The sequence below is a fragment of the Carassius gibelio genome, chromosome B25 (assembly GCF_023724105.1).
Source record: "Carassius gibelio isolate Cgi1373 ecotype wild population from Czech Republic chromosome B25, carGib1.2-hapl.c, whole genome shotgun sequence".
NCBI classification, from domain to species: domain Eukaryota; kingdom Metazoa; phylum Chordata; class Actinopteri; order Cypriniformes; family Cyprinidae; genus Carassius; species Carassius gibelio.
Genome location: NC_068420.1, coordinates 23566349 through 23593409, shown reverse-complemented (window position 1 = coordinate 23593409; position 27061 = coordinate 23566349). Strand labels below are relative to the sequence as shown.

Below are 27061 nucleotides of genomic sequence, written 5' to 3'. Positions count from 1 at the left end.
TCAAAACCAACCACCTGACAGTTTAATGTAATGATAACCCATAAAGCTAAGTGGTTTCTTAAGTTTGATAATTAATCTGCTATGTCTTGTTTATGACATATTTATGACAGGTTGTGTTGTCTTGGTAATGTCATGCCATTACAAAGACACTGACAGGTTATGATGTATTGGTTAATGTCAAGTTGTCATGACAACGACATCTCACACAATGTCATATTTGCATTAAAAATGTCATAATTGAGTGAATGACACTTAATGACAGTTGTCAAAAACATGCATAAAACCTCCTTCATATTCATGTCATGATTATGAAGGTGTCATGTCAGTCTTATGCACACCCCTTCAAGTGTTAACATTTTGGCTTTCAGTTAAGGCATATCAGTTCTAATGTATTATTGTGTTCTGTTTCTGTTGCTGTTTTGTACAGCACATTATCGTTATTGTTATAAAAATGAATAATAACAATAATGTGGCTTTCTGAAATTTTCAGCAGTAAACATGTCATTAAATGCATTTAGGTTCAGTGCATATATTTTTGCTCTTAAATGACAAACAGTCTTAAAAATCAAGAGTATACTGCTGAAAATTTCAGAAAGCCACATTATTGTTATTATTCATTTTTGTTATTCATTACCCTAAAGGACCTATAGCACACACTCAAGATGTGTTTTTAATGTGTGTATGGGAGGATAGACCAATATATTTTTGAGCCTTGGGTTCTGAAGCTGGTTCTTCATTTATCTGCAGGTAAGAACACAAGGAAGACAGTGATTAAATACTATTAATACGTATGGGCTTGGCTTTGAGATAATTGGGTAATGTAGTCAAGAATTTCCCTCTGTTATGAAACAAATTGCCCATTTGTTGCAAAACTTCTGTTATTGCCCTGAGAGATCTAATCATTGCTATGGAAAACCCGTGTCTTTGCTACACATTTAAAAACAATAAATTGTCAAAGATTTTTTGTGTCTGATCCTTTCCATGTAGTCCCACCCTTTGCACACACACTGGTATTCCTATCACTATGTGGACATTCCATAGACGTAATGTTTTTGTTGACCAAAGAAAATATTGTAAGGAAATACCAGTGCACACACACACAATCTCTCTCACAGACACACACTCTCACATGCACACGCACAGACACTCTCACATACACACACTCTCACACACATACACACTCTCTCACACACACACTCACATGCACAGACACTCTCACATACACACTCACACACATACACACTCTCTCACACACACTCTCACATGCACACGCACAGACACTCTCACATACACACACTCTCACACATGCACACTCTCACATGCACATACACTCTCACACACACTTTCTCACATGCACACACACACAGACACTCTCTCTCACACACAAACACAATCTCACACACACATTCACATGCGCACACATACAGACACTCTCACACACTCTCTCTCTCTCACAGACACACTCTCACACACACACTCTCACACACAGACGCACTCTCTCTCACAGAGACACACTCTCTCACACTCTCTCTCACACAGACACTCTCTCTCTCACACTCTCTCTCACACACAGACACACTCTCTCTCACACACAGACACACTGTCTCTCACACACACTCTCACAGACCCTTCCTTCTTTACGCTGGAGGAAGATGTTGAAGAGGAGAGTGAGGACAACAGCAGTCCAGACCTTTCTGAAGAAGAGTTTTAAAGTTTTAGCACAAACATTGGAAGCATTGGATTCATCATCTTTCCAAAATCAGACTCTTGAATTTTGCGCACACACACACAGACACACTCTCTATCACACAGACACACTCTCTCTCACACACACTCACATGCGCACACACACAGACACACTCTCTCTCACACACTCTCTCTCTCACACACTCTCATGCGCACACACACAGACACACTCTCTCTCACACACTCTCTCTCACGCACACACACAGACACACTATCACACAGACCCACTCTCACACACTCACACACACTCACATGCGCACACACACAGACACACTCTCTCACACACACTCTCTCTCACACTCACATGCGCACACACACAGACACTCTCTCTCACAGACACTCTCTCACACACACTCACATGCGCACACACACAGACACTCTCTCACACACATACTCTCTCTCTCACACAGACACACTCTCACACACACTCACATGCGCACACACACACAGACACTCTCTCACACACACACACTCTCTTTCTCAATTTCAATTCAATTCAAAATTGCTTTATTGGCATGACTGTACATAATACAATATTGCCAAAGCTTGTGATACATAGAATAATTATAAAGACATACAAATAATAAAATACTATAACATAACTTAAAATTTAAATGTAAAATTAAATTAATTGTACAAATGAACAGTGTAACAAATAAAATTATGTCTGAACATTTGGTACCACAGTGTTTTGACATATACATACACTACATACAACATACACTCTCTTTCTCACACAGACACACTCGCTCACATGCACACACACACAGACACTCTCACACACAGACACACTCTCTCTCACACACTCACATGCGCACACACAGACACACTCTCTCTCACACACAGACACACTCTCTCACACACAGACACACTCTCTCTCACACACTCACACTCTCTCACACACAGACACACTCTCTCTCACACACAGACACACTCTCTCTCACACACAGACACACTCTCTCACACACACTCACACACTCTCTCACACACAGACACACTCTCTCACACACAGACACACTCTCTCTCACACACAGACACACTCTCTCTCACACACAGACACACTCTCTCACACACACAGACACACTCTCTCACACACACTCACACACTCTCTCACACACAGACACACTCTCTCACACACAGACACACTCTCTCACACACACTCACACTCTCTCACACACACAGACACACTCTCTCACACACAGACACTCTCACACACACACACACGCTCTCTCACACACAGACACACTCGCTCACATGCACACACACACAGACACTCTCACACACAGACACACTCTCTCTCACACACTCACATGCGCACACACAGACACACTCTCTCACACACACTCACACTCTCTCTCACACACAGACACACTCTCTCACACACAGACACACTCACACACAGACACACTCGCTCTCACACACACTCACATGCGCACACAGACACTCTCTCTCACACACACTCTCTCTCTCTCACACAGACACACTCAATCTCACACACACTCACACACTCTCTCACACACACACAGACACTCTCTCACACAGACACACTCTCTCTCACACACACTATCACATGCACACACACACACACAGACACACTCTCTCATACACATTCACACTCTCTCACACACACTCTCATGCACACACACAGACACTCTCTCACACACAGACACACTCTCTCTCACACACACTCACATGCGCGCACACACAGACACTCTCTCTCTCACACACAGACACACTCTCTCACACACACACACTCACTCTCTCACACTCAATTCAATTCAAAATTGCTTTATTGGCATGACTGTACATAATACAATATTGCCAAAGCTTGTGATACATAGAATAATTATAAAGACATACAAATAATAAAATACTATAACATAACTTAAATTTATAGGGGTGGTATAATGCCCTTTTCACAAGATGTAAAATAAATCTTTGATGTCCCCAGAGTGTGTGTGTGTGAAGTTTTAGCTCAAAATACCCCACCAATATTTTTATATAGCATGTTAAAGTTGTCACTTTTTGAGGGTGAGCAAAAAGCCCCGTTTTGGTGTCTACCCCCTTAAATGCAAATGAGCTGCTGCTCCCGGCACAGGGGGCGGAGCTACAACAGCTTGTGTCCTGAAAAAATTCAAAAACGTTTTTGTTTATGTTTAAATTTATGTAGCTGATGTGTAGTTAACTATCTTCTAGTCATTGATTAGCATATTCTGTCATAATAATCTATAAATCGTGTTCTGGTGGGTGGGGTTTATGTAAATTCAAGGGTTAGTGATGTCACTAACCCGGGAGGAAGCTTGTGTAGTTCCTACCAGCCGTTTGTTGTAGTCCTTAAAAAGTGATTTCTTTAAAAGCAAATATCTCCTTTTGCTTTGAACTTTGAGCGTTGTAACTTTGTAGATGTTGTTTATGATCAAACAGCAACATTACACACTAACTACAGTTAGAAAAGTGAAATCATAATCAAACACCCCTTTAAATGTAAAAATAAATTAATTGTACAAATGAACAGTGTAACAAATAAAATTATGTCTGAACATTTGGTACCACAGTGTTTTGACATATACATACACTACATACAATACTGAGTTTCACTGTGGTGGATAGTAGGGAAACACACTGAGGTCAGACCTACACACACACACACACACACACACACACTCACCTACTGTCTCTCAGGCTGTGGCACGCACACACGTATCTGGCAGCCAGTGCTGCGGTGTGTCCCTCTCCTAATATTATTTTTATCTGATCAACTTCAGTCATGGCTGTAAAGTTCTGTATTATATTAGTGAGTCTGCTAAAGTAGAGGTCTCTGATCGAACTGTATTTGTGACAGTGAAGGAGGAAGTGAGTCTCTGTCTCGATCTCTCCTGTGCTACACTGAACACACACCCTCTGCTCTCGGGGTAACCAGCTCTTTCTGTGTCTGCCGGTCTCAATGGCTAGACTGTGGTCACTCAGCCTGTACTTGCTCAGGATCCGTCTCTGCTTAGTGTCTCTCACACTCTGGAGATATTCTTCCAATTCATAATTTGATTTTAGAGTTCTATAGAATTGTAATTTACTTTGTGTTTTAGTTTCCTGATCCCAATGTTCCATATATGTATGTTTAGATTGTTTGATAATTTGGTTTATTCTGCTGTGTTTGAGAGAAGCAGTGCTGGTCTGAGACTGGTTAGTGTTAGTAGGGTTAGTCGGGTTAGTGAGTCTCAGAACCAGCTGACTGAGGAGACTCTTTTCGGGGTTCAGTTCTTGGGTTTGTAGTGCTTTAAAATGAAGCGTTTCTGTGGGACTTGATTTTAGATGCATCCAGAATTTGAGGGATCTTTTTTGCATATTAACAATCAATGGGTATCGGCCTAATTCTGCCCTACATGCATTATTGGGTGTTTTCCTCTGTAGTTTTAGGATGAGTTTGCAGAACTCTGTGTGTAGGGCTTCTGTTGGATGTCTGTCCCATCTAGTGTAGCTCTGATCACTGAGTGGACCCCAAACCTCACTTCCATACAGCGCAATGGGCTGAATTACACTATCAAAGATTTTACACCAGATTGGAATTGGTAATTCAGTGTTTTGGAATTTTTTCTTAATGGCGTATAGAGCTCTTCGAGCTTTATCTCTGAGAGCATTCACTGCCACACTGAAACTCCCCGATGCAGTGATGACCAGGCCGAGGTAAGTGTACTGCATCGTGTGCTCTAGGGCGGTGCTGCCTAGACTGAACTGGTATCTGTGTTCCTGACATCTGGGCTTCTTCTGGAAGACCATAATGTTGGTCTTTGTGAGGTTGACTGCCAGGGCCCAGTTCTGGCAGTAGTCCTCCAGCAGGTCCAGGTGCTGCTGTAGTCCCTGTGCAGTGGGTGACAGCAGCACCAGGTCGTCTGCGTACAGTAACAGCTTAACGCTTGTGTCCTGTAGAGTGAGTCCAGGGCCTGTAGACTGTTCCAGCTGCACCGCTAGTTCATTAATGTAGATGTTGAACAGCGTTGGACTCAGGCTACAGCCCTGCCGCACTCCTCTTTTCTGGGAGAAGAATTCTGTATGTTTGTTGCCAATTCGTATTGCACATTTGTTGTCCGAATACATTGATTTAATAATGTCATAAACTTTACCCCCTACACCACTTTGTAAAAGTTTGTAATATAGTCCGTTGTGCCAAATAGAATCAAATGCTTTTTTGAAATCGAAAAAGCATGCAAATATTTTGGTTTGCAAATCCGTTTTTGGTTTGTTTTACGTGTTTATTGATTAGGGTGTGTAGGGTGTAAATGTGGTCAGTGGTTCTGTGATTTGGAACGAAGCCAATCTGACTCGAGCTCAGGACATTGTGTTCGTTAAGGAAGCTTACAATTCTATTGTTTAAAATACTGCTAAATAACTTCCCCAGATTACTGCTCACACAAATGCCTCTGAAATTATTAGGGTCCAATTTATTTCCACTCTTATGAATTGGGGTAATAAGTCCTTGGCTCCAGATGTCAGGAAAGCAGCCTGAACTAAGTACAATGTTGAAATATAGCTGCAAGCAGCGATTGCGGGCCCAAGCCGGTTGCACCACCACCCCGGTGCCTTTAGTGTAACACTAAGGCACAGGGGTGGTGGTGCCACCATCTTGGGCCCTCCATCGCTGCTTGCAGCTATATTTATATATATATATATATATATATATATATATATATATATATATATTGCGCCGGCGCGAACACAACAACGTTGCCCAACATCAAATAGCAAACTCAATCATGCGCTAATCATTTGTGCTTCTGCTTCACTAACTGTTTATCAGTTTGGACCAATGTCAGTGCAGCGCGAAGCGATCTTTATCAAGCGACACTGTTAGTTACTACACAGAGATACAGTAAAGAAAGCATTTGAATTCGCCACAGAAAAAATAACATCGCTGCGAGATCTAGTGAGAAGCATTCAAATGTCTCCATTTAGATCTCTTTTAGATCAAACAGCGCTGCCGTGGAAACCAGGAGAAACATTGTGCCATGAAGTCCACAAATCAGAAAACATTCACGATGGATTTAATGTAGTAGTCGAACACTAACTGTCACCATGGAAGTTTGGCAGGAATAGTAAAATGCTTTCAAGTACATCACATTTATTTTCTAGCACTTCAAAACTGAAATATGATCATATATTTAAATATAGTTTCTAGATGTAGGAAAAAAAACACTTATTTAAAAATAAAAAAGACATTAATTTCCACTCTCAAATGTTTATTTTTTATGTTTATTTTATGTTTATTTTTTATCAAATGTCGTTTTGCATTTGAATTTTTTGACATTATGAATCAAATTGCTGCCTTCAAATGTTAACCTGAACACATATTTAATTAGTTCATTCCTACTTCCATAAGAATTCCTTGAAAACCAGATCTGCTTCACTTTTCTCTGCTTTTCTTCGGAACACTGTTCTCAAGGATTCATCCAACCCTGTTTAAAAATAATCCAACACTGCCCTCTTTTGGAAATACTATATATTCAATCGTTTTCATGTCTTGCCCTCAAACGTATCTGTTTAATCTGCTTAGTTTTAAGTTACACATAAAACTTTTTTTAATGATACTATTATTTTATACACAATAAATGATTTATAATTCAGAGGAGAATAAAGTTAGTGTTGATGAAAATTTTAAGGAAAACAAATATATTGATCTAATATATATAGCACATTGCTTTTAAATTTATTTAGCTTCAATTACCAAACATACAATCGTAATTTAAATTAAAGCAAACAATACTTTTAAAATATATGAGTTATATGCAGAACAAATGAATGAAATGGTTAAACTCTTGTCATTGTAGCAGACACACACACACACACACACACACACACACACACAGAGAGAGAGAGAGAGAGAGAGAGTCAGAGACAGAGAGAGAGAGTCAGGGACAGAGACAGGGAACTTTTGAAACAAAATTAAAGAACATCATAACTGACAGAAAGTAGTCTTTGATTATGTTTAAATATACATAAAAATTAAGTATTGAATTACTTTAAATACCGTAAGTGTACTTTAAAACACTGTTTAAAAGAAAGAAAAAAACACATTTAAACATAGTATAAAACACTAGATGGCACAATATACCTATTTTTAATACTCTTTCTGCCCCCCTCCTCCCCAAAACACACACACACACACACACAGTCAAACCCCCCCACCCCCACCCCCTCCTCTCCCCACACAGACACACACAGACACACAGAATGGCAGGGGGCACTCAGACAAAATTCCAAGATATCCACATTCAAACCACAATATCGGACTTTCTGTTGGTCTGAGCTAATGACGTAAATTAGAAAATTGTCCGGCTCGGTGAGACCAACATGCGTACTGATTTTTGTGACTGTAGACAAAATTAAGAGACTCAAAAGCATCCAAAAAGAATTTTAAAGTGAAAGAATTTAAAAAGGTTTGATGCATTGCCATGGCAACATTGTTTAAGATATCAATAATTCTTTCACAGGTCTACATTTGCTGTGTGTTTACATTATACAGATAAAGTTTTGAGCAATTCGGGTAAAAATAAGAGCGTGATTTCAAAGCATTTTGAAAGTGACACACTTCCTGCTGCCAGTTGGTGGCGCTATAACGTAGACTCGCAATAGTCACATCAATGTGATCGGCCTCTTACACCGAACACACTGCTGAAGTTTCATGCAATTTCAAGCATGCTAAGAGTCTTAAAAGCATCCAAAAAGAATGTTAAAGTTAAAAGAATTTTAAGTAGTTTAAAGCGTTGCCATGGCAACATTATTTAAGATATCAATAAATCTTTCACAGGTCTACATTTGCCGTGTGTTTACACTATACAGATAAAGTTTTGAGCAATTCGGGTAAAAATAAGAGGGTGATTTCAAAGCATTTTGAAAGTGGCACACTTCCTGCTGCCAGTTGGTGGCGCTATAACGTAGACTCGCAATAGTCACATCCATGTGATCGGCCTCATACATGAAACACACTGCTGAAGTTTCATCAGGATCAGTTAATGTATGCAGAAGTTATTACACACTTCCTGTGTCCCATTATTCACCATAAATTCGTTTCCTCGCCACGGCCAAACCGTTCGAGATTTCAAAAATCTGTTCGCAAGAATTCATCCTCAATGTCTTGACTTCATGCACACCGAGTTTGGGGCCGATCGGAATTATTTTCTAGGAGGAGTATTTCGCATTCCTTTGTATGCGTTTTCCAAACAACCCATAATAGCCGACTTCCTGTTGGGCTGGCGTAAAAAGTAAAAGCACGAAGGATATATGAACTGATGAGATCTATATGTGTACCGACTTTCATAATATTACATGCAAGCGTGTTTGATTTATGGACCAAGTTTTTTGACCCCATTCAAGGGGGCGCTGTCGAGCCCCCCTGCCACGCCCGGGTACCAGCTTCGGCCCGGCCCTGATGGCCGCTGGTTCTGACCCGTGTGCAAAGTTTCAAGAGTTTTTAAGCACGATAAGAGCCCCAAATTCCTAGGACGAGTTTTTTAAATTCCACAGCGTGCGTCTCCAAACAACCCTAAAAAGCTGACTTCCTGTTGGGCTGGCGTAAAACTTAGAGCACGAAAGTTGTTCGGCCCCATGAGATCTGAATGTGTACCGAGTTTCATATTATTACATGCAAGCGTGTTTGATATATGGACAAGTGTTCGGACCCCATTCCAGGGGGCGCTGTCGAGCCCCCCTGCCACGCCCGGGTACCAGCTTCGGCCCGGCCCTGATGGCCGCTGGTTCTGACCCGTGTGCAAAGTTTCAAGAGTTTTTGAGCACGTTAAGAGCCCCAAATTCCTAGGACGAGTTTTTAAAATTCCACAGCGTGCGTCTCCAAACAACCCTAAAAAGCTGACTTCCTGTTGGGCTGGCGTAAAACTTAGAGCACGAAAGTTGTTCAGCCCCATGAGATCTGAATGTGTACCGAGTTTCATATTATTACATGCAAGCGTGTTTGATATATGGACAAGTGTTCGGACCCCATTCCAGGGGGCGCTGTCGAGCCCCCCTGCCACGCCCGGGTACCAGATTCGGCCCGGCCCTGATGGCCGCGGGTTCTGACAAGTGTGCAAAATTTCAAGAGTTTTTGAGCATGTTAAGAGCCCCAAAAGTGGCAAAAAGGCAAAATAATAATAATAATAATAAATATAGCTGCAAGCAGCAATTGCGGGCCCAAGCCGGTTGCACCGCCACCCCGGTGCCTTTAGTTACACTAAAGACACAGGGGTTGTGGTGCCACCGGCTTGGGCCCTCCATCGCTGCTTGCAGCTATATATATATATATATATATATATATATATATATATATATATATATATATATATATATATATATATATATATATATATATATATCACGCCGGCGCGAACACAACAACGCTGCCCAATATCAAATGGCATTCTCAATCATGCGCTAATCATTTGTGCTTCTGCTTCACTGACCGTTTATCAGTTTGGACTGCTGTCAAGTGCAGCGTGAGCCGATCTTGATCAAGCCACACTGTTAGTTGCTTCACAGAGATACAGTAAAGAAAGCATTTAAATTCACCACAGAAATAATAACATCGCTGAGAGATCTAGTGAGAAGCATTCAAATGTCTCCGTTATTACCCGTAGATCTCTATGAGATCAAACAGCGCTGCCGTGGAAACCAGGAGAAACATTGTGCCATGATTAAGTCCACAAATCAGAAAACATTCACAATGGATTTAATGTAGAAGTCGAACACTAACTGTGACCTTAGGGTTGCCACCTTCAGTGTGTTAAAATAAGGGACACCTATTATCTTAAACTGAACCATGTCAAATTATCCATATCTATACAAGTTAGAAATGTGGGTCTTTTATAAAGTGAATTTAACTTTTTTTTGTATATAAAAAAACATGTTTTAATGTATTTATATAACCTAGATAAAAATATATATAATAAATCCTCCAAAAACTATAAATCCTAAAAAGAAAAACCTATTAAAAACAAAATTACATTTAGTTGACTGGGGTCTCAAACAGCAAGTGGGCCTTTTTCCCCCACACTAACATAAAAAACAGATATCGTTTTTTTTATAGATCTAGAAATTGTTGTCAAATGTACACAGTCTCACGCCATTTGGACAAAGATATATGTTTCAAAAACAATGTTATAATTTATGTATATTACATAATTTAAATGCAGTGACAAATAACCCATTCATTGCATATGATCAATCATGATTAATCGACTCCATAATATATATATATATATATATATATAATTACATAATATATATATATATATATATATATATATATATATATATATATATATATATATATATATATATATATATATATATATATATATATATATATATATATATATATATATATATATATATATATATATATAATTACATAATATATATATATATATATATGTGTACTGTGTATATTTATTATGTATATGCTTATCAATTTGCACTGGCTACAAATTGCTGCTCACATAAAATTCAAGGCATTGATGTTTTCAATGTAGCTATATTTCTGTACCACAGGTATACTTTCTACTGCACTTCTGTACCGCAGGTATACTTTCTACTGCACTTCTGTACCGCAGGTATACTTTCTACTGCACTTCTGTACCAAAGGTATATTTTCTACTATATTTCTGTACCACAGGTATACTTTCTACTGCACATCTGTATTTTGTGTTATGTAATTTAATAATAGCCTACAAGGTATTACAACAAAAACAATGTTATAATTTATGTATATTACATAATTTAAATGCAGTGACAAATAACCCATTCATTGCATATGATCAATCATGATTAATCGACTCCATAATATATATATAATTACATAATATATGTGTGTACTGTGTATATTTATTATGTATATGCTTATCAATTTGCACTGGCTACAAATTGCTGCTCACATAAAATTCAAGGCATTGATGTTTTCAATGTAGCTATATTTCTGTACCACAGGTATACTTTCTACTGCACATCTGTACCGCAGGTATACTTTCTACTGCACTTCTGTACCGCAGGTATACTTTCTACTGCACTTCTGTACCGCAGGTATACTTTCTACCATGCTGCTATACCGCAGGTATACTTTCTGCTGCACTTCTGTACCGCAGGTATACTTTCTACTGCACTTCTGTACCGCAGGTATACTTTCTACTATGCTGCTATACCGCAGGTATACTTTCTACTATGCTGCTATACCGCAGGTATACTTTCTACTATATTTCTGTACCGCAGGTATACTTTCTACTGCACATCTGTACCGCAGGTATACTTTCTACTGCACTTCTGTACCGCAGGTATACTTTCTACTACACTTCTGTACCGCAGGTATACTTTCTACTATGCTTTTGTACCGCAGGTATACTTTCTACTGCACTCCTGTACCGCAGGTTTACTTTCTACTATGCTGCTATACCGCACGTATACTTTCTACTGCACTTCTGTACCGCAGGTATACTTTCTACTGCACTTCTGTACCGCAGGTATACTTTCTACTATGCTGCTATACCACAGGTATACTTTCTACTATACTTCTGTACCGCAGGTATACTTTCTACTGCACTTCTGTACCGCAGGTATACTTTCTACTATGCTGCTATACCACAGGTATACTTTCTACTATACTTCTGTACCGCAGGTATACTTTCTACTGCACATCTGTACCGCAGGTATACTTTCTGCTGCACTTCTGTACCGCAGGTATACTTTCTACTGCACTTCTGTACCGCAGGTATACTTTCTACTATGCTGCTATACCGCAGGTATACTTTCTACTATGCTTCTGTATTGCAGGTATACTTTCTACTGCACTTCTGTACCGCAGGTTTACTTTCTACTATGCTGCTATACCGCACGTATACTTTCTACTGCACTTCTGTACCGCAGGTATACTTTCTACTGCACTTCTGTACCACAGGTATACTTTCTACTGCACTTCTTCACCGCAGGTATACTTTCTACTATGCTGCTATACCGCAGGTATACTTTCTACTATGCTGCTATACCGCAGGTATACTTTCTACTATGCTGCTATACCGCACGTATACTTTCTACTGCACTTCTGTACCGCAGGTATACTTTCTACTGCACTTCTGTACCAAAGGTATATTTTCTACTATATTTCTGTACCACAGGTATACTTTCTACTGCACATCTGTATTTTGTGTTATGTAATTTAATAATAGCCTACAAGGTATTACAACAAAAACAATGTTATAATTTATGTATATTACATAATTTAAATGCAGTGACAAATAACCCATTCATTGCATATGATCAATCATGATTAATCGACTCCATAATATATATATAATTACATAATATATGTGTGTACTGTGTATATTTATTATGTATATGCTTATCAATTTGCACTGGCTACAAATTGCTGCTCACATAAAATTCAAGGCATTGATGTTTTCAATGTAGCTATATTTCTGTACCACAGGTATACTTTCTACTGCACATCTGTACCGCAGGTATACTTTCTACTGCACTTCTGTACCGCAGGTATACTTTCTACTGCACTTCTGTACCGCAGGTATACTTTCTACTGCACTTCTGTACCGCAGGTATACTTTCTACTGCACTCCTGTACCGCAGGTTTACTTTCTACTATGCTGCTATACCGCACGTATACTTTCTACTGCACTTCTGTACCGCAGGTATACTTTCTACTGCACTTCTGTACCGCAGGTATACTTTCTACTATGCTGCTATACCACAGGTATACTTTCTGCTGCACTTCTGTACCGCAGGTATACTTTCTACTGCACTTCTGTACCGCAGGTATACTTTCTACTATGCTGCTATACCGCAGGTATACTTTCTACTATGCTGCTACTTTCTACTATACTTCCGTACTGCAGGTATACTTTCTACTGCACTTCTGTACCGCAGGTTTACTTTCTACTATGCTGCTATACCGCACGTATACTTTCTACTGCACTTCTGTACCGCAGGTATACTTTCTACTGCACTTCTGTACCGCAGGTATACTTTCTACTGCGCTTCTGTACTGCAGGTATACTTTCTACTGCGCTTCTGTACTGCAGGTATACTTTCTACTGCACTTCTGTACCGCAGGTATACTTTCTACTATGCTGCTATACCGCAGGTATACTTTCTACTATGCTGCTATACCGCAGGTATACTTTCTACTATACTTCTGTACCGCAGGTATACTTTCTACTGCACTCCTAACCGCAAGGTTGTCGGTTTGATTCATCGTGGAAATCCCGCACCGAACCCTCCCCGGGCACCGCAGCATAAATAAATGCCCTAAATGCCTAGGAGCCTAAATGGTGTTTAGAAATAAAATTAGAGATTTCTACTTACCTAACTCAGCCCGTGCCTCTCTCTCTGTCTCCCTTTACGGAAAACCATACTGGATGTCTCCATCTGAAAAAAATCAAAAAAGATACATATGGGTTAAGAGTCATCTAAATAGACTCTTAAACTTATAAGAGTGTAAGGGAAGATGAAAGAGTGCTTAAATTAAAAAAATGCACTTTTAAGTGCTTGAAGAAGACACAGAAAGCTGTCGAGATTTTAAACTATATACAAGTACACAAGCCTTTTATCGTGACGTTTCGACAACCTTCTGTGTCTTCTTCAGGCATGACTTGTGTAAAATACATATTTTCTTCACTGAGCTCAATTTAATTTTTTTAATTTTCTTTCTAAGCACCATGTATGTAAGTGAAAAAGAAATAAATGGGTCTGTGAAGATAGTAACACAAAAAAGTGTACACTAAAACTAAAAAATTTAACTTCTAAGAGTGTAAGAAAAGATGAAAGAGTGCTTAAATTAAAAAAATGCACTTTAAAGATGCTTGATATATTCAAAGAAAAGGCTCTGAAAAATTTTAAAATTCAAAAATAAACAAATTGGCCTCGGCCTTCGAGGTGCCCTCTTCCTGGGCAGAGAAAAATTATGGGGGCAAAGTGAACGCAGTGAACCCTCCCCGGGCATGGCAGCATAAATAAACAGAGGGGAGGAGCCTAGGCCCTAAATGCCTAGGAGCCTAAATGGTGTTTAGAAATAAAATTTAAAAATTAAATTGAGCTCAGTGAAGAAAATATGTATTTTACACAAGTCATGCCTGAAGAAGACACAGAAGGTTGTCGAAACGTCGCGATAAAAGGCTTGTGTACTTGTATATAGTTTAAAATCTTCACAAACCCAAAAATTAAAAAAATGTAATTGAGCTCAGGGAAGAAAACATCTCCATCTGAAAAAAATAAAAAAAGATACAACTCAGATACACACACACACACACACACACAAAGACACACATATATATGCACAAACATTTTGTTGCAGATATAGGTATTTGAAATAAGTGATAGGTGACAATAAACTTATTGCAAGTCTTCTCTTTTTTAGAGTTTAGATGTCATTTTCAGGTTAAACTGTAATCATAATGTGGCAAAATTGTAAAAACTGATACATCTGTATGATCAAAATGGAAAACATCAAATCAATGAGATTTAAAATGTTATAACAGTTAATTTATTAATGTTTTGCCATGAATTCATAAACACAGTACTAGATGAATGAGCCCATTAGTGGTCTTCCGCTGCCATCTAGTGGTTATAAATTGCATTTACTCAAACAACACTGTGTTTTTAAACATAACTGTTAAAGTGTTGTTGTTGTTGTTTTTTGCCCTATCTCTCTTAAATTTTGCATGCTTGTTTAGAATGAAATTATGCATTACTTTACACAGTTTTTATAATTTGTGGGATTTCTATTTGTATTAATAGGCCTTTGTGCCTCTGGGGTGGTCTCGGCCAACCAGGATGTATGGATGACATTTAAACACATCCAAAAGACAGACACACACACACACTGAAAATAAATGATTAAACTAGTTTTTAAGAGTTTAGATGTCATTCAGGTTTCACTGTAATCACAATGTGGCAAAATTGTAAAAAATGATGTGTATGTATGAACAAAATGGAAAACATTGATTCAATGAGATGTAAAATGTTATAACACTTCTGCAAACAGAGGCTCAGAAACTCCAGGCTGGCGAAAAGAGGTCAACAAACCATCAGCTGACTTTCACTCATATTTATTAAGAATTATTATTTGTGTTTAAATGTTCTCTATATTAGACACATACATAGAGGTCCAAACATCCCCCACATTGCTGACAAGGGGACACACTGAGGGCAAGATAGTAACACAAAAAAAGTGTACACTAAAACAAAAAAATAAACTTATAAGAGTGTAAGGGAAGATGAAAGAGTGCTTAAATTAAAAAAATGCACTTTTAAGTGCTTGATATATTCAAAGAAAAGGCTCTGAAAAATTTAAAAATTCAAAAATAAACAAATTGGCCTCGGACTTCGAGGTGGCCTCTTCCTGGGCAGAGAAAAATTATGGGGGCAAAGTGAACACAGTGAATTTCTGCATCTAAACGCCTAACAACCTAAAACATGCTCTATTATAGTCCTACTATTGTTAGCAATTTCTTTATCGTCCAATTTGTGTACACTAAAACAAAAAAATTAAACTTAGAGCCTAGGCTCCTCCCCTCTGTTTATTTTTGAATTTTAAATTTTTTTCTGATGGCTTTAAGAGATTTAAGACCTAAACAATGTGTTCTCTTTCATTTTTTTACTGTATTGACTTGTTCGATGTCGCGACCTAGTGGTTAGGGAGTTTGACTCCTAACCGTAAGGTTGTCGGTTCGATTCATCGTGGAAATCCCGTACCGAACCCTCCCCGGGCACCGCAGCATAAATAAACAGAGGGGAGGAGCCTAGGTCCTAAATGCCTAGGAGCCTAAATGGTGTTTAGAAATAAAATTAGAGATTTCTACTTACCTAACTCAGCCCGTGCCTCTCTCTCTGGGCCTCGCTGGTCTCCCTTTCCGGAAAACCATACTGGATGTCTCCATCTGAAAAAAATCAAAAAAGATACATATGGGTTAAGAGTCATGTAAATAGACTCTTAAACTTATAAGAGTGTAAGGGAAGATGAAAGAGTGCTTAAATTCAAAAAATGCACTTTTAAGTGCTTGAAGAAGACACAGAAAGCTGTCGAGATTTTAAACTATATACAAGTACACAAGCCTTTTATCGTGATGTTTCGACAACCTTCTGTGTCTTCTTCAGGCATGACTTGTGTAAAATACATATTTTCTTCACTGAGCTCAATTTAATTTTTTAAATTTTCTTTCTAAACACCATGTATGTAAGTGAAAAAGAAATAAATGGGTCTGTGAAGATAGTAACACAAAAAAGTGTACACTAAAACAAAAAAAAATTAAACTTCTAAGAGTGTAAGAAAAGATGAAAGAGTGCTTAAATTAAAAAAATGCACTTTTAAGTGCTTGATATATTCAAAGAAAAGGCTCTGAAAATTTTAAAAATTACAAAATAAACAGAGGGGAGGAGCTTTTAATTCTAAAAAATTAAATTGAGCTCAGAGAAGAAAACATTTATTTTACACAAGTCATGCCTGAAGAAGACACAGAAAGCTGTCGAAACGTCGCGATAAAAGGCTTGTGTACTTGTATATAGTTTAAAATCTCATATTTTAGGCAAAAACAAATAGTTTAAAGTTAATGATGGATTCTTTTATTACAAACACACAGCTTTTTGCTTCACATGACGTTAATTGATGGACTGGAGTCATGTGGATTACTTGTGGATTATTGTGATGATCATGTGGATTAATATGTGTTGTAAAATAAAACAAAGGGGTGCTAAAAACACAAATAAGTGTGTGAAAGTAAAAAAAAAATGGGTCTGTGAAGATAGTAACACAAAAAAGTGTACACTAAAACAAAAAAATTAAACTTATTAGAGTGTGTAAGTGTACAGTGTCTGCGTTCACTTTGCCCCCATAATATTTCTCTGCCCAGGAAGAGGCCACCTCGAAGGCCAATTTGTTTATTTTTGAATTTTTAATATTTTGAATTTTTTTGTTTTAGTGTACACTTTTTTGTGTTACTATCTTCACAGACCCATTTTTTTTTTTTTACTTTCACACACTTATTTGTGTTTTTAGCACCCCTTTGTTTTATTTTACTAAACATATTAATCCACATGACCATCACAATAATCCACAAGTAATCCACATGACTCCAGTCCATCAATTAACGTCACGTGAAGCAAAAATCTGTGTGTTTGTAATAAAAGAATCCATCATTAACTTTGAACTATTTGTTTTTGCCTAAAATATAAAAAAAATTAAAAAATAAACAAATTGGCCTCGGGCCTTCGAGGTGGCCTCTTCCTGGGCAGAGAAAAATTATGGGGGCAAAGTGAACGCAGACACTGTAGAACAAGCAGAAGCTCTTATCACAGCTGAATTGTTTGAGGAGGAAACAGTGCCACATCCACAAAGCCCAGGAAATCAGGGACCAGCGGGCCCTCGCACATATGCGCAAGTGGCAGCCTCCAGACCCCCAACTGCTACAGTAGCTCCCCCTACTCGGTTCCAGGGCCCCCCCTCTCTAATACCTCCACAAGTCTCTGTGCGCCCCAAAAAGGGTGTACAACACATAGAGGTCCAAACATCCCCCACATTGCTGACAAGGGGACACACTGAGGGTCCTCCTCCTCATGACTGCAATCCAACTGGTTAGTGTTAACTCATTTAAATTCTAAAACTTGTGTAATTAAAGGAATATTCCACAAAAGTTGCTGAAAAACAGACTCATTTGGTAATCCACATGACTCCAGTCCATAAAAGAATCCATCATTAACTTTAAACTATTTGTTTTTGCCTAAATTATGAGATTTTAAACTGTGATAAGAGCTTCTGCTTGTTCTACAGTGTATGCGTTCACTTTGCCCCCATAATTTTTCTCTGCCCAGGAAGAGGCCACCTCGAAGGCCCGAGGCCAATTTGTTTATTTTTGAATTTAAAAATATAAAAAAAATTAAAAATTCAAAAATAAACAAATTGGCCTCGGGCCTTCGAGGTGGCCTCTTCCTGGGCAGAGAAAAATTATGGGGGAAAAGTGAACGCAGACACTGTAGAACAAGCAGAAGCTCTTATCACAGCTGAATTGTTTGAGGAGGAAACAGTGCCACATCCACAAAGCCCAGGAAATCAGGGACCAGCGGGTGTCTGCGTTCACTTTGCCCCCATAATTTTTCTCTGCCCAGGAAGAGGACACCTCGAAGGCCCGAGGCCAATTTGTTTATTTTTGAATTTTTTTTATATTTTAGGCAAACACTAAAACAAAAAAATTTAACTTATAAGAGTGTAAAGGAAGATGAAAGAGTGCTTAAATTCAAAAAATACACTTTTAAGTGCTTGATTGTTCATTAGGTCCAAACATCCCCCAAATTGCTGACAAGGGGACACACTGGGGGTCCTCCTCCTCATGACTGCAATCCAACTGGTTAGTGTTAACTCATTTAAATTCTAAAACTTGTGTAATTAAAGGAATATTCCACAAAAGTTGCTGAAAAACGGACTCATTTGGAGAAAATTTGCATTACAGCAATGGATTTTCTGGACTGAATGGGTGCCGTCAGAATGAGAGTTCAAACAGCTTTTTGTTTCACAAGACGTTAATTGATGGACTGGAGTCATGTGGATTACTTGTGGATTATTGTGATGGTCATGTGGATTAATATGTGTTGTAAAATAAAACAAAGGGGTGCTAAAAACACAAATAAGTGTGTGAAAGTGAAAAAGAAATAAATGGGTCTGTGAAGATAGTAACACAAAAAAGTGTACACTAAAACACTAAAATTAAAAAATTAAATTGAGTTCAGTGTAGAAAATATGTATTTTACACAAGTCATGCCTGAAGAAGACACAGAAGGTTCTCGAATTGTCGCGATAAAAGGCTTGTGTACTTCTATTTAGTTTAAAAACTCTACAACTTTCTGTGTCTTCTTCAGGCATGACTTGTGTAAAAAAAATGTTTTCTTCTCTGAGCTCAATTTAATTTTTTAATTTTCTTTCTAAACACCATGTACAGTATTGTTCAAAATAATAGCAGTACAATGTGACTAACCAGAATAATCAAGGTTTTTACTATATTTTTTATTGCTACGTGGCAAACAAGTTACCAGTAGGTTCAGTAGATTGTCAGAAAACAAACAAGACCCAGCATTCATGATATGCACGCTCTTAAGGCTGTGCAATTGGGCAATTAGTTGGAAGGGGTGTGTTCAAAAAAATAGCAGTGTCTACCTTTGACTGTACAAACTCAAAACTATTTTGTACAAACATTTTTTTTTTCTGGGACTTAGCAATCCTGTGAATCACTAAACTAATATTTAGTTGTATGACCACAGTTTTTTAAACTGCTTGACATCTGTGTGGCATGGAGTCAACCAACTTGTGGCACCTCTCAGCTGTTATTCCACTCCATGATTCTTTAACAACATTCCACAATTCATTCACATTTCTTGGTTTTGCTTCAGAAACAGCATTTTTGATATCACCCCACAAGTTCTCAATTGGATTAAGGTCTCGAGATTGGGCTGGCCACTCCATAACATTAATTTTGTTGGTTTGGAACCAAGACTTTGCCCGTTTACTAGTGTGTTTTGGGTCATTGTCTTGTTGAAACAACCATTTCAAGGGCATGTCCTCTTCAGCATAGGGCAACATGACCTCTTCAAGTATTTTAACATATGCAAACTGATCCATGATCCCTGGTATGCGATAAATAGGCCCAACACCATAGTAGGAGAAACATGCCCATATCATGATGCTTGCACCTCCATGCTTCACTGTCTTCACTGTGTACTGTGGCTTGAATTCAGAGTTTGGGGGTCGTCTCACAAACTGCCTGTGGCCCTTGGACCCAAAAAGAACAATTTTACTCTCATCAGTCCACAAAATGTTCCTCCATTTCTCTTTAGGCCAGTTGATTTGTTCTTTGGCAAATTGTAACCTCTTCTGCACATGCCTTTTTTTTAACAGAGGGACTTTGCGGGGGATTCTTGAAAATAGATTAGCTTCACACAGACGTCTTCTAACTGTCACAGTACTTACAGGTAACTCCAGACTGTTTTTGATCATCCTGGAGGTGATCATTGGCTGAGCCTTTGCCATTCTGGTTATTCTTCTATCCATTTTGATGGTTGTCTTCCGTTTTCTTCCACGTCTCTCTGGTTTTGCTCTCCATTTTAAGGCATTGGAGATCATTTTAGCTGAACAGCCTATCATTTTTTGCACCTCTTTATAGGTTTTCCCCTCTCTAATCAACTTTTTAATCAAAGTACGCTGTTCTTCTGAACAATGTCTTGAACGACCCATTTTCCTCAGCTTTCAAATGCATGTTCAACAAGTGTTGGCTTCATCCTTAAATAGGGGCCACCTGATTCACACCTGTTTCTTCACAAAATTGATGACCTCAGTGATTGAATGCCACACTGCTATTTTTTTGAACACACCCCTTTCAACTAATTCAACTAATTGCCCAATTGCACAGCCTTAAGAGCGTGCATATCATGAATGCTGGGTCTCATTTGTTTTCTGAGAATCTACTGAACCTACTGGTAACTTGTTTGCCACGTAGCAATAAAAAAATATACGAAAAACCTTGATTATTCTGGTTAGTCACATTGTACTGCTATTATTTTGAACAATACTGTATGTAAGTGAAAAAGAAATAAATGGGTCTGTTAAGATAGTAACACAAAAAAGTGTGCACTAAAACAAAAAAAATAAACTTATAAGAGTGTAAGGGAAGATGAAAGAGTGCTTAAATTCAAAAAATGCACTTTTAAGTGCTTGATATATTCAAAAATAAACAAATTGGCCTCGGGCCTTCGAGGTGGTCTCTTCCTGGGCAGAGAAAAATTATGGGGGCAAAGTGAACGCAGACACCCGCTGGTCCCTGATTTCCTGGGCTTTGTGGATGTGGCACTGTTTCCTCCTCAAACAATTCAGCTGTGATAAGAGCTTCTGCTTGTTCTACAGTGTCTGCTTTCACTTTGCCCCCATAATTTTTCTCTGCCCAGGAAGAGGCCACCTAGGTGAGTCAAATCTGGAAAATTGATTTAGTGTTAGAACGTGTTTGTGTGCAGACACGCCCCCTCAGAAACAGTATAAATAAGACTGAGTGACTGGAACCTTTCATTTTGTGTTTGAGCTAGCCTGAAGAAGGAAAATAAATTCCGAAACGTCGCGATAAGGCTTGAACAGTCCACTTTAAGGCCTCCATCCGTGTGGTGTATGATGTAGAGAGCCACAGAAATTTTCTAGAAGGTTCCAAAAATTGTTTTCTCCATCCAGACGATGTTGAGATCTCTTGAAGTCACAGAAACGTATTCCTCCATCCAAAACGATGTTGAGTTGTGTATAGTTAAATTACCGATTACTCTCTTGGGGGTTTAGAACCATTTCCTCCATCCATACAGATGTCGAGTTTTTTCAAAGATGTACTGCACCACACAACACCTAACCTTAACACCCATTTTGCTGTGCAAACCTAGTGGAAATAACCACAAATATTTTAGCCCCATTTTGGATTTTTTTGCATTGACTCATGGACTCGGTCTGGCTTGGGTCGGTCTTTAGTGGTCAGTGGACGGATGGACCGTGCGCAACCAGGCTCAGACCTCAGGTCTGGACCTTGGACGTTTCATTCCCCTAACCAGCCAGTGCCTCCGTCTCTGAGCTTTGGGCTGGTCCTTGTCGGGCCTTGTTTCAGTGAGTTGATGTGAAATATCAGTACAACAGAATGGTAAATCAGACCAAAATGGATCATGACGCACCAAAAAGTGCCGATATTTAGTGTTAGAACGTGTTTGTGTGCAGACACGCCCCCTCAGAAACAGTATAAATAAGACTGAGTGACTGGAACCTTTCATTTTGTGTTTGAGCTAGCCTGAAGAAGGAAAATAAATTCCGAAACGTCGCGATAAGGCTTGAACAGTCCACTTTAAGGCCTCCATCCGTGTGGTGTATGATGTAGAGAGCCACAGAAATTTTCTAGAAGGTTCCAAAAATTGTTTTCTCCATCCAGACGATGTTGAGATCTCTTGAAGTCACAGAAACGTATTCCTCCATCCAAAACGATGTTGAGTTGTGTATAGTTAAATTACCGATTACTCTCTTGGGGGTTTAGAACCATTTCCTCCATCCATACAGATGTCGAGTTTTTTCAAAGATGTACTGCACCACACAACACCTAACCTTAACACCCATTTTGCTGTGCAAACCTAGTGGAAATAACCACAAATATTTTAGCCCCATTTTGGATTTTTTTGCATTGACTCATGGACTCGGTCTGGCTTGGGTCGGTCTTTAGTGGTCAGTGGACGGATGGACCGTGCGCAACCAGGCTCAGACCTCAGGTCTGGACCTTGGACGTTTCATTCCCCTAACCAGCCAGTGCCTCCGTCTCTGAGCTTTGGGCTGGTCCTTGTCGGGCCTTGTTTCAGTGAGTTGATGTGAAATATCAGTACAACAGAATGGTAAATCAGACCAAAATGGATCATGACGCACCAAAAAGTGCCGATATTTAGTGTTAGAACGTGTTTGTGTGCAGACACGCCCCCTCAGAAACAGTATAAATAAGACTGAGTGACTGGAACCTTTCATTTTGTGTTTGAGCTAGCCTGAAGAAGGAAAATAAATTCCGAAACGTCGCGATAAGGCTTGAACAGTCCACTTTAAGGCCTCCATCCGTGTGGTGTATGATGTAGAGAGCCACAGAAATTTTCTAGAAGGTTCCAAAAATTGTTTTCTCCATCCAGACGATGTTGAGATCTCTTGAAGTCACAGAAACGTATTCCTCCATCCAAAACGATGTTGAGTTGTGTATAGTTAAATTACCGATTACTCTCTTGGGGGTTTAGAACCATTTCCTCCATCCATACAGATGTCGAGTTTTTTCAAAGATGTACTGCACCACACAACACCTAACCTGAACACCCATTTTGCTGTGCAAATCTAGTGGAAATAACCACAAACATTTTAGCCCCATTTTGGATTTTTTTTTTTAATCAAGGATTAGCTTATAGCGTGCTCTCTACATCTCTAGTGTGTTGTTAACTAAACTGTCATATTAATAGAAGCCAGCTCCGGATAGCCCGCGACAGCCACCACAAGTTTCTCCTCCATCATTGCAGCCATATGGCAGACTCACTGCCATAGCAAACAATTTTAAAAAGGTGCTTCTCACTGCAAAAAAAAATATGTTTTGTCTAATCGGGCCTTAAAAGGCATCTCAAATTAATGTATCTGTGACAGCTAGCCATTTCAAACTTCATCATACTTTTAAAGAGGACATATGACTCATATGACTCCAGTTATCAACTTCTTGTAGAACGTATAAACTTATTCTCTAAATTGTGTAAATATATGCATGCAAGACACTATTTAAAGCTTTAGAATGTGCAGTAGGTAAACTAAAGCTGGGCAGTCCAAATCAACAAACTGTTTCACTGTTAACCTCTTGAAGACAAATGAAGGAATTACTCAAAGCAAAATTATACTCTCCACATTGAGCTACATTAACTTTTCCTGATTAACATGGCATTTGTTAAATAGCTATACTAATTGGATTTAGAAAAATGTAATATTCTTTAAAAGTGTGCCAGTGCATATAAATACATATAAAAGAGACAGGGGGCATTTGTCACAGCGACTATATCTCAGTAACTAAAAGGTTTTGAGTCGAGCTTCCAATTGCATAAATCTTGTTTTCTTTAGCATGATTTCAGTTTTCAATTGGTCCCACCTTCCAAACTAAAATTCCAGCACTGTCATGTCTTTATAATGGTTAGGGTAGCAAATGAACACATTAATACTGCACTGACACACATTCAAACATAATGAAAGAGTAAAATGGAAATTAAAGCTTTTAACTTAAGTGCAATCTCAGTACAGAGCATTTTCCCTAAGTGTTAGGGTGGGGCAAGTTGTCACTTGTTTTTAAGAAAAAAAAATATTATATAATTTATTAATTAGACTGTTTGTCTAGACTATGGTTGGAGGTTTGTTACTTTTAATATTTTTGCCCATTGAGACAATTTTCTCCTTCATTTATGACAACATTCCCTACTATGGTGTCAATTAATTTTGAACCACTTCGATTTGTATCCCATGATAATAACGATTTAAATGATTATTTAAACATTTTACTGGAGTAAAACGTGATAACTAGCCACGGCCACACCTACAGTGCTCAGATTTATGCTAACAAAAGGTGTGGCGTCTTCCTGTATTATTTCACAATAATTATTTAGTTTAATAAGTTCAGACAGACCAGTTATCACGTTAAAATGAGTATCTTAGTAACGTGCTGACAGTGTGTTTAACGTTACTGTCTGTCATTGTTCAGAGCCCATTTCCGACACGTGTTCATTGCTATCAAGATGCGCTTTACAAAATTAAACCTAAGCAATATTATTCAATAAATTGGACAACATCAAACTAAATTCTCTCTCTCTCTCTCTCTCGCTCTCTCTCTCTCTCTCTCGCCATTAACATTTTTATTTTATTTTCCTTTTATACAACATATAACTACAATATTCAAAACATGAAGGAGTAATGTATGTAATATGTAAATGTGTGTCGAGCTAATCAATACCAGGCCGCTAGTCGCGCGTAAATTCACAAATGCTTTAAATAGCGGGACTAAGTTATACTGGGCGTGTGACCGTCAACTGCACCTGTTAAAAACGAGCAAAACGAGTAGCTACAATAAACCAGTGATCAATCATCACTCAAACAGCTCTGTTTACTCTAATAATACGCGTTTTTTAATCGCTAGCGTACCTTCGTGATTTCAGCGTTCTCCTGGTGATTGTCGTCCCTTGGCTGCCCGACGCCGTCAGTGACGACTGAACACTCCAAAGGCGTGCGCGCTCACGAGGATTGTAACCGGGATAACCTGCACATGTGTATTGGACAGGCCCGTCGTCAAGGGGGGGCATTGGGGGGCAGTGCCCCCCCAAATGACTTTTTGTGCCCCCCTAAACGTAACGCACAGAACAATTAACCAAACTTGCATTACTGTGCATTCACACCGCCGGCGTCGAGAGCGTCAAAGTGGCCCGAAGTCATTCATTTTCAATGTAAACCAGCGGCGAGGAGCGGCGCGGCGCGACTTGGCCTTTGAGAGCGTCGAGCAGAGTTTAAATCAAGGCAACTTTATGGTAATGAGCTATGACGCGGTTGGGCAGCAATCAATCGGAAAGGAAAAGTCAACCGCTTGAGAGGATTCCAGAGGACGCAGCTCCGATCACATTAGTTCCCAAGCAAAATAGAGGACAGGTTGATTATTGCTGTTTCGCGTTTGCAGTAATCTATGATGTGTCCCTGTTTGCGTACAGGGACATAAAAAAATAATTAAAAGTGATACGTGGACCAAGGTATCTGAGATCGTTCATTTTAAGTAAAGGATCTTAATATTTCGTCCACAACAACATTTAATGAGATCAACTTATAACGTTAACCTCCATGTGGTTAGTCCGCATAAGCTCAACAAGTCTGTTTGCTTAACGGCCACTTTTAATACAAAATAAGCATTCGGTCTACGTAACTATGTCAGATCATCTGAGCGCTCACAAATTTTTCTGCAACGTCATGAAGAGAACAGCAAGGGCGATTTTTCACGCTCCCGACGCCGCCGGTGTGAACGCGCAGTTACACATTAAATATTGAATGTTAATGATTTAGATCATTGCCCGAATAACGTTGTTTCAGCAGAACTTGGCTCACATGAACAGTAATCACTACAACGGTAACACTAGAAATGCATAACACATTACCTTCAGAAATGATTCAGACGATTCATTATTCAACGCATTATTACACAGAACATAATTTTAAATATAATTGTATTCATAAATGACTGTTAAAACATCCCAAAACAGCACCCAAACCTTGCAAAGACCTACCTCATTAATTATTCAAATACAACAGCCAATGGCAAGTCTCCAGCAGCAGACCTTTCAATATGTTATTTTTGTGTTAGTAGTTTTATTAATTCAAATTACAATATGCAGTTTGTGTGTAAGTATATGTATATGTATATATAAATCATGCAATTCATTTAGTTAAGCATACAGTATTGTATTGTTTATACGCAATTCCTTTGCGCAGCTGAGCTGCGCGTTGCATGCGATCTCAGAATAAATTTTTGGCGGTTTGGGAAATGTTAAGAGACAATAAACAGAGACGTTGAGATCAAACGGTGAATTATTTTATTTGAATAATTGAACAAAACAAGACTATTGTGGTCTATTTTAGTTATAGCCTAATATGGGTTTATGTTATGGTCTGTCTCAGATCATTAAAAAAAAGTGTGCCCCCCTATGAAAATTAAATGCCCCCCCATTTGGTTTGTTCTGGCGACGG

The 27061-nt window shown here is 38.8% G+C and overlaps 1 protein-coding gene and 1 long non-coding RNA gene across 7 annotated transcripts in view; one reads left to right on the top strand and one right to left on the bottom strand.

Annotated features, from left to right (window-relative positions):
- Nucleotides 1-14084, top strand: part of LOC128013847 (uncharacterized) — a 19881-nt gene extending 5797 nt beyond the window's left edge. The window contains exons 2-10 of one of the 6 annotated variants that reach the window (XM_052597040.1): nucleotides 11716-11808; nucleotides 11933-12056; nucleotides 12119-12273; nucleotides 12429-12490; nucleotides 12770-12893; nucleotides 13205-13328; nucleotides 13546-13576; nucleotides 13626-13749; nucleotides 13812-14084. In XM_052597040.1, the coding sequence (XP_052453000.1) occupies nucleotides 11716-11808; nucleotides 11933-12056; nucleotides 12119-12273; nucleotides 12429-12490; nucleotides 12770-12893; nucleotides 13205-13328; nucleotides 13546-13576; nucleotides 13626-13749; nucleotides 13812-14032 (1058 nt within the window). In that variant the 3' untranslated portion in view covers nucleotides 14033-14084. Of the gene's footprint in view, nucleotides 1-11132; nucleotides 11809-11932; nucleotides 12057-12087; nucleotides 12274-12366; nucleotides 12491-12769; nucleotides 13484-13545; nucleotides 13577-13625; nucleotides 13750-13811 lie in introns of those variants that run through there. The other 5 variants (XR_008183421.1, XR_008183424.1, XR_008183425.1 and 2 more) reach the window with 5 other exon arrangements.
- On the bottom strand, nucleotides 323-27061 carry LOC128013858 (uncharacterized). The gene is made up of 4 exons (XR_008183431.1): nucleotides 25478-27061; nucleotides 16594-16667; nucleotides 14095-14157; nucleotides 323-741 (listed from the first exon to the last, which is right to left on the bottom strand). It is a non-coding gene; the product is annotated as an uncharacterized LOC128013858 (long non-coding RNA).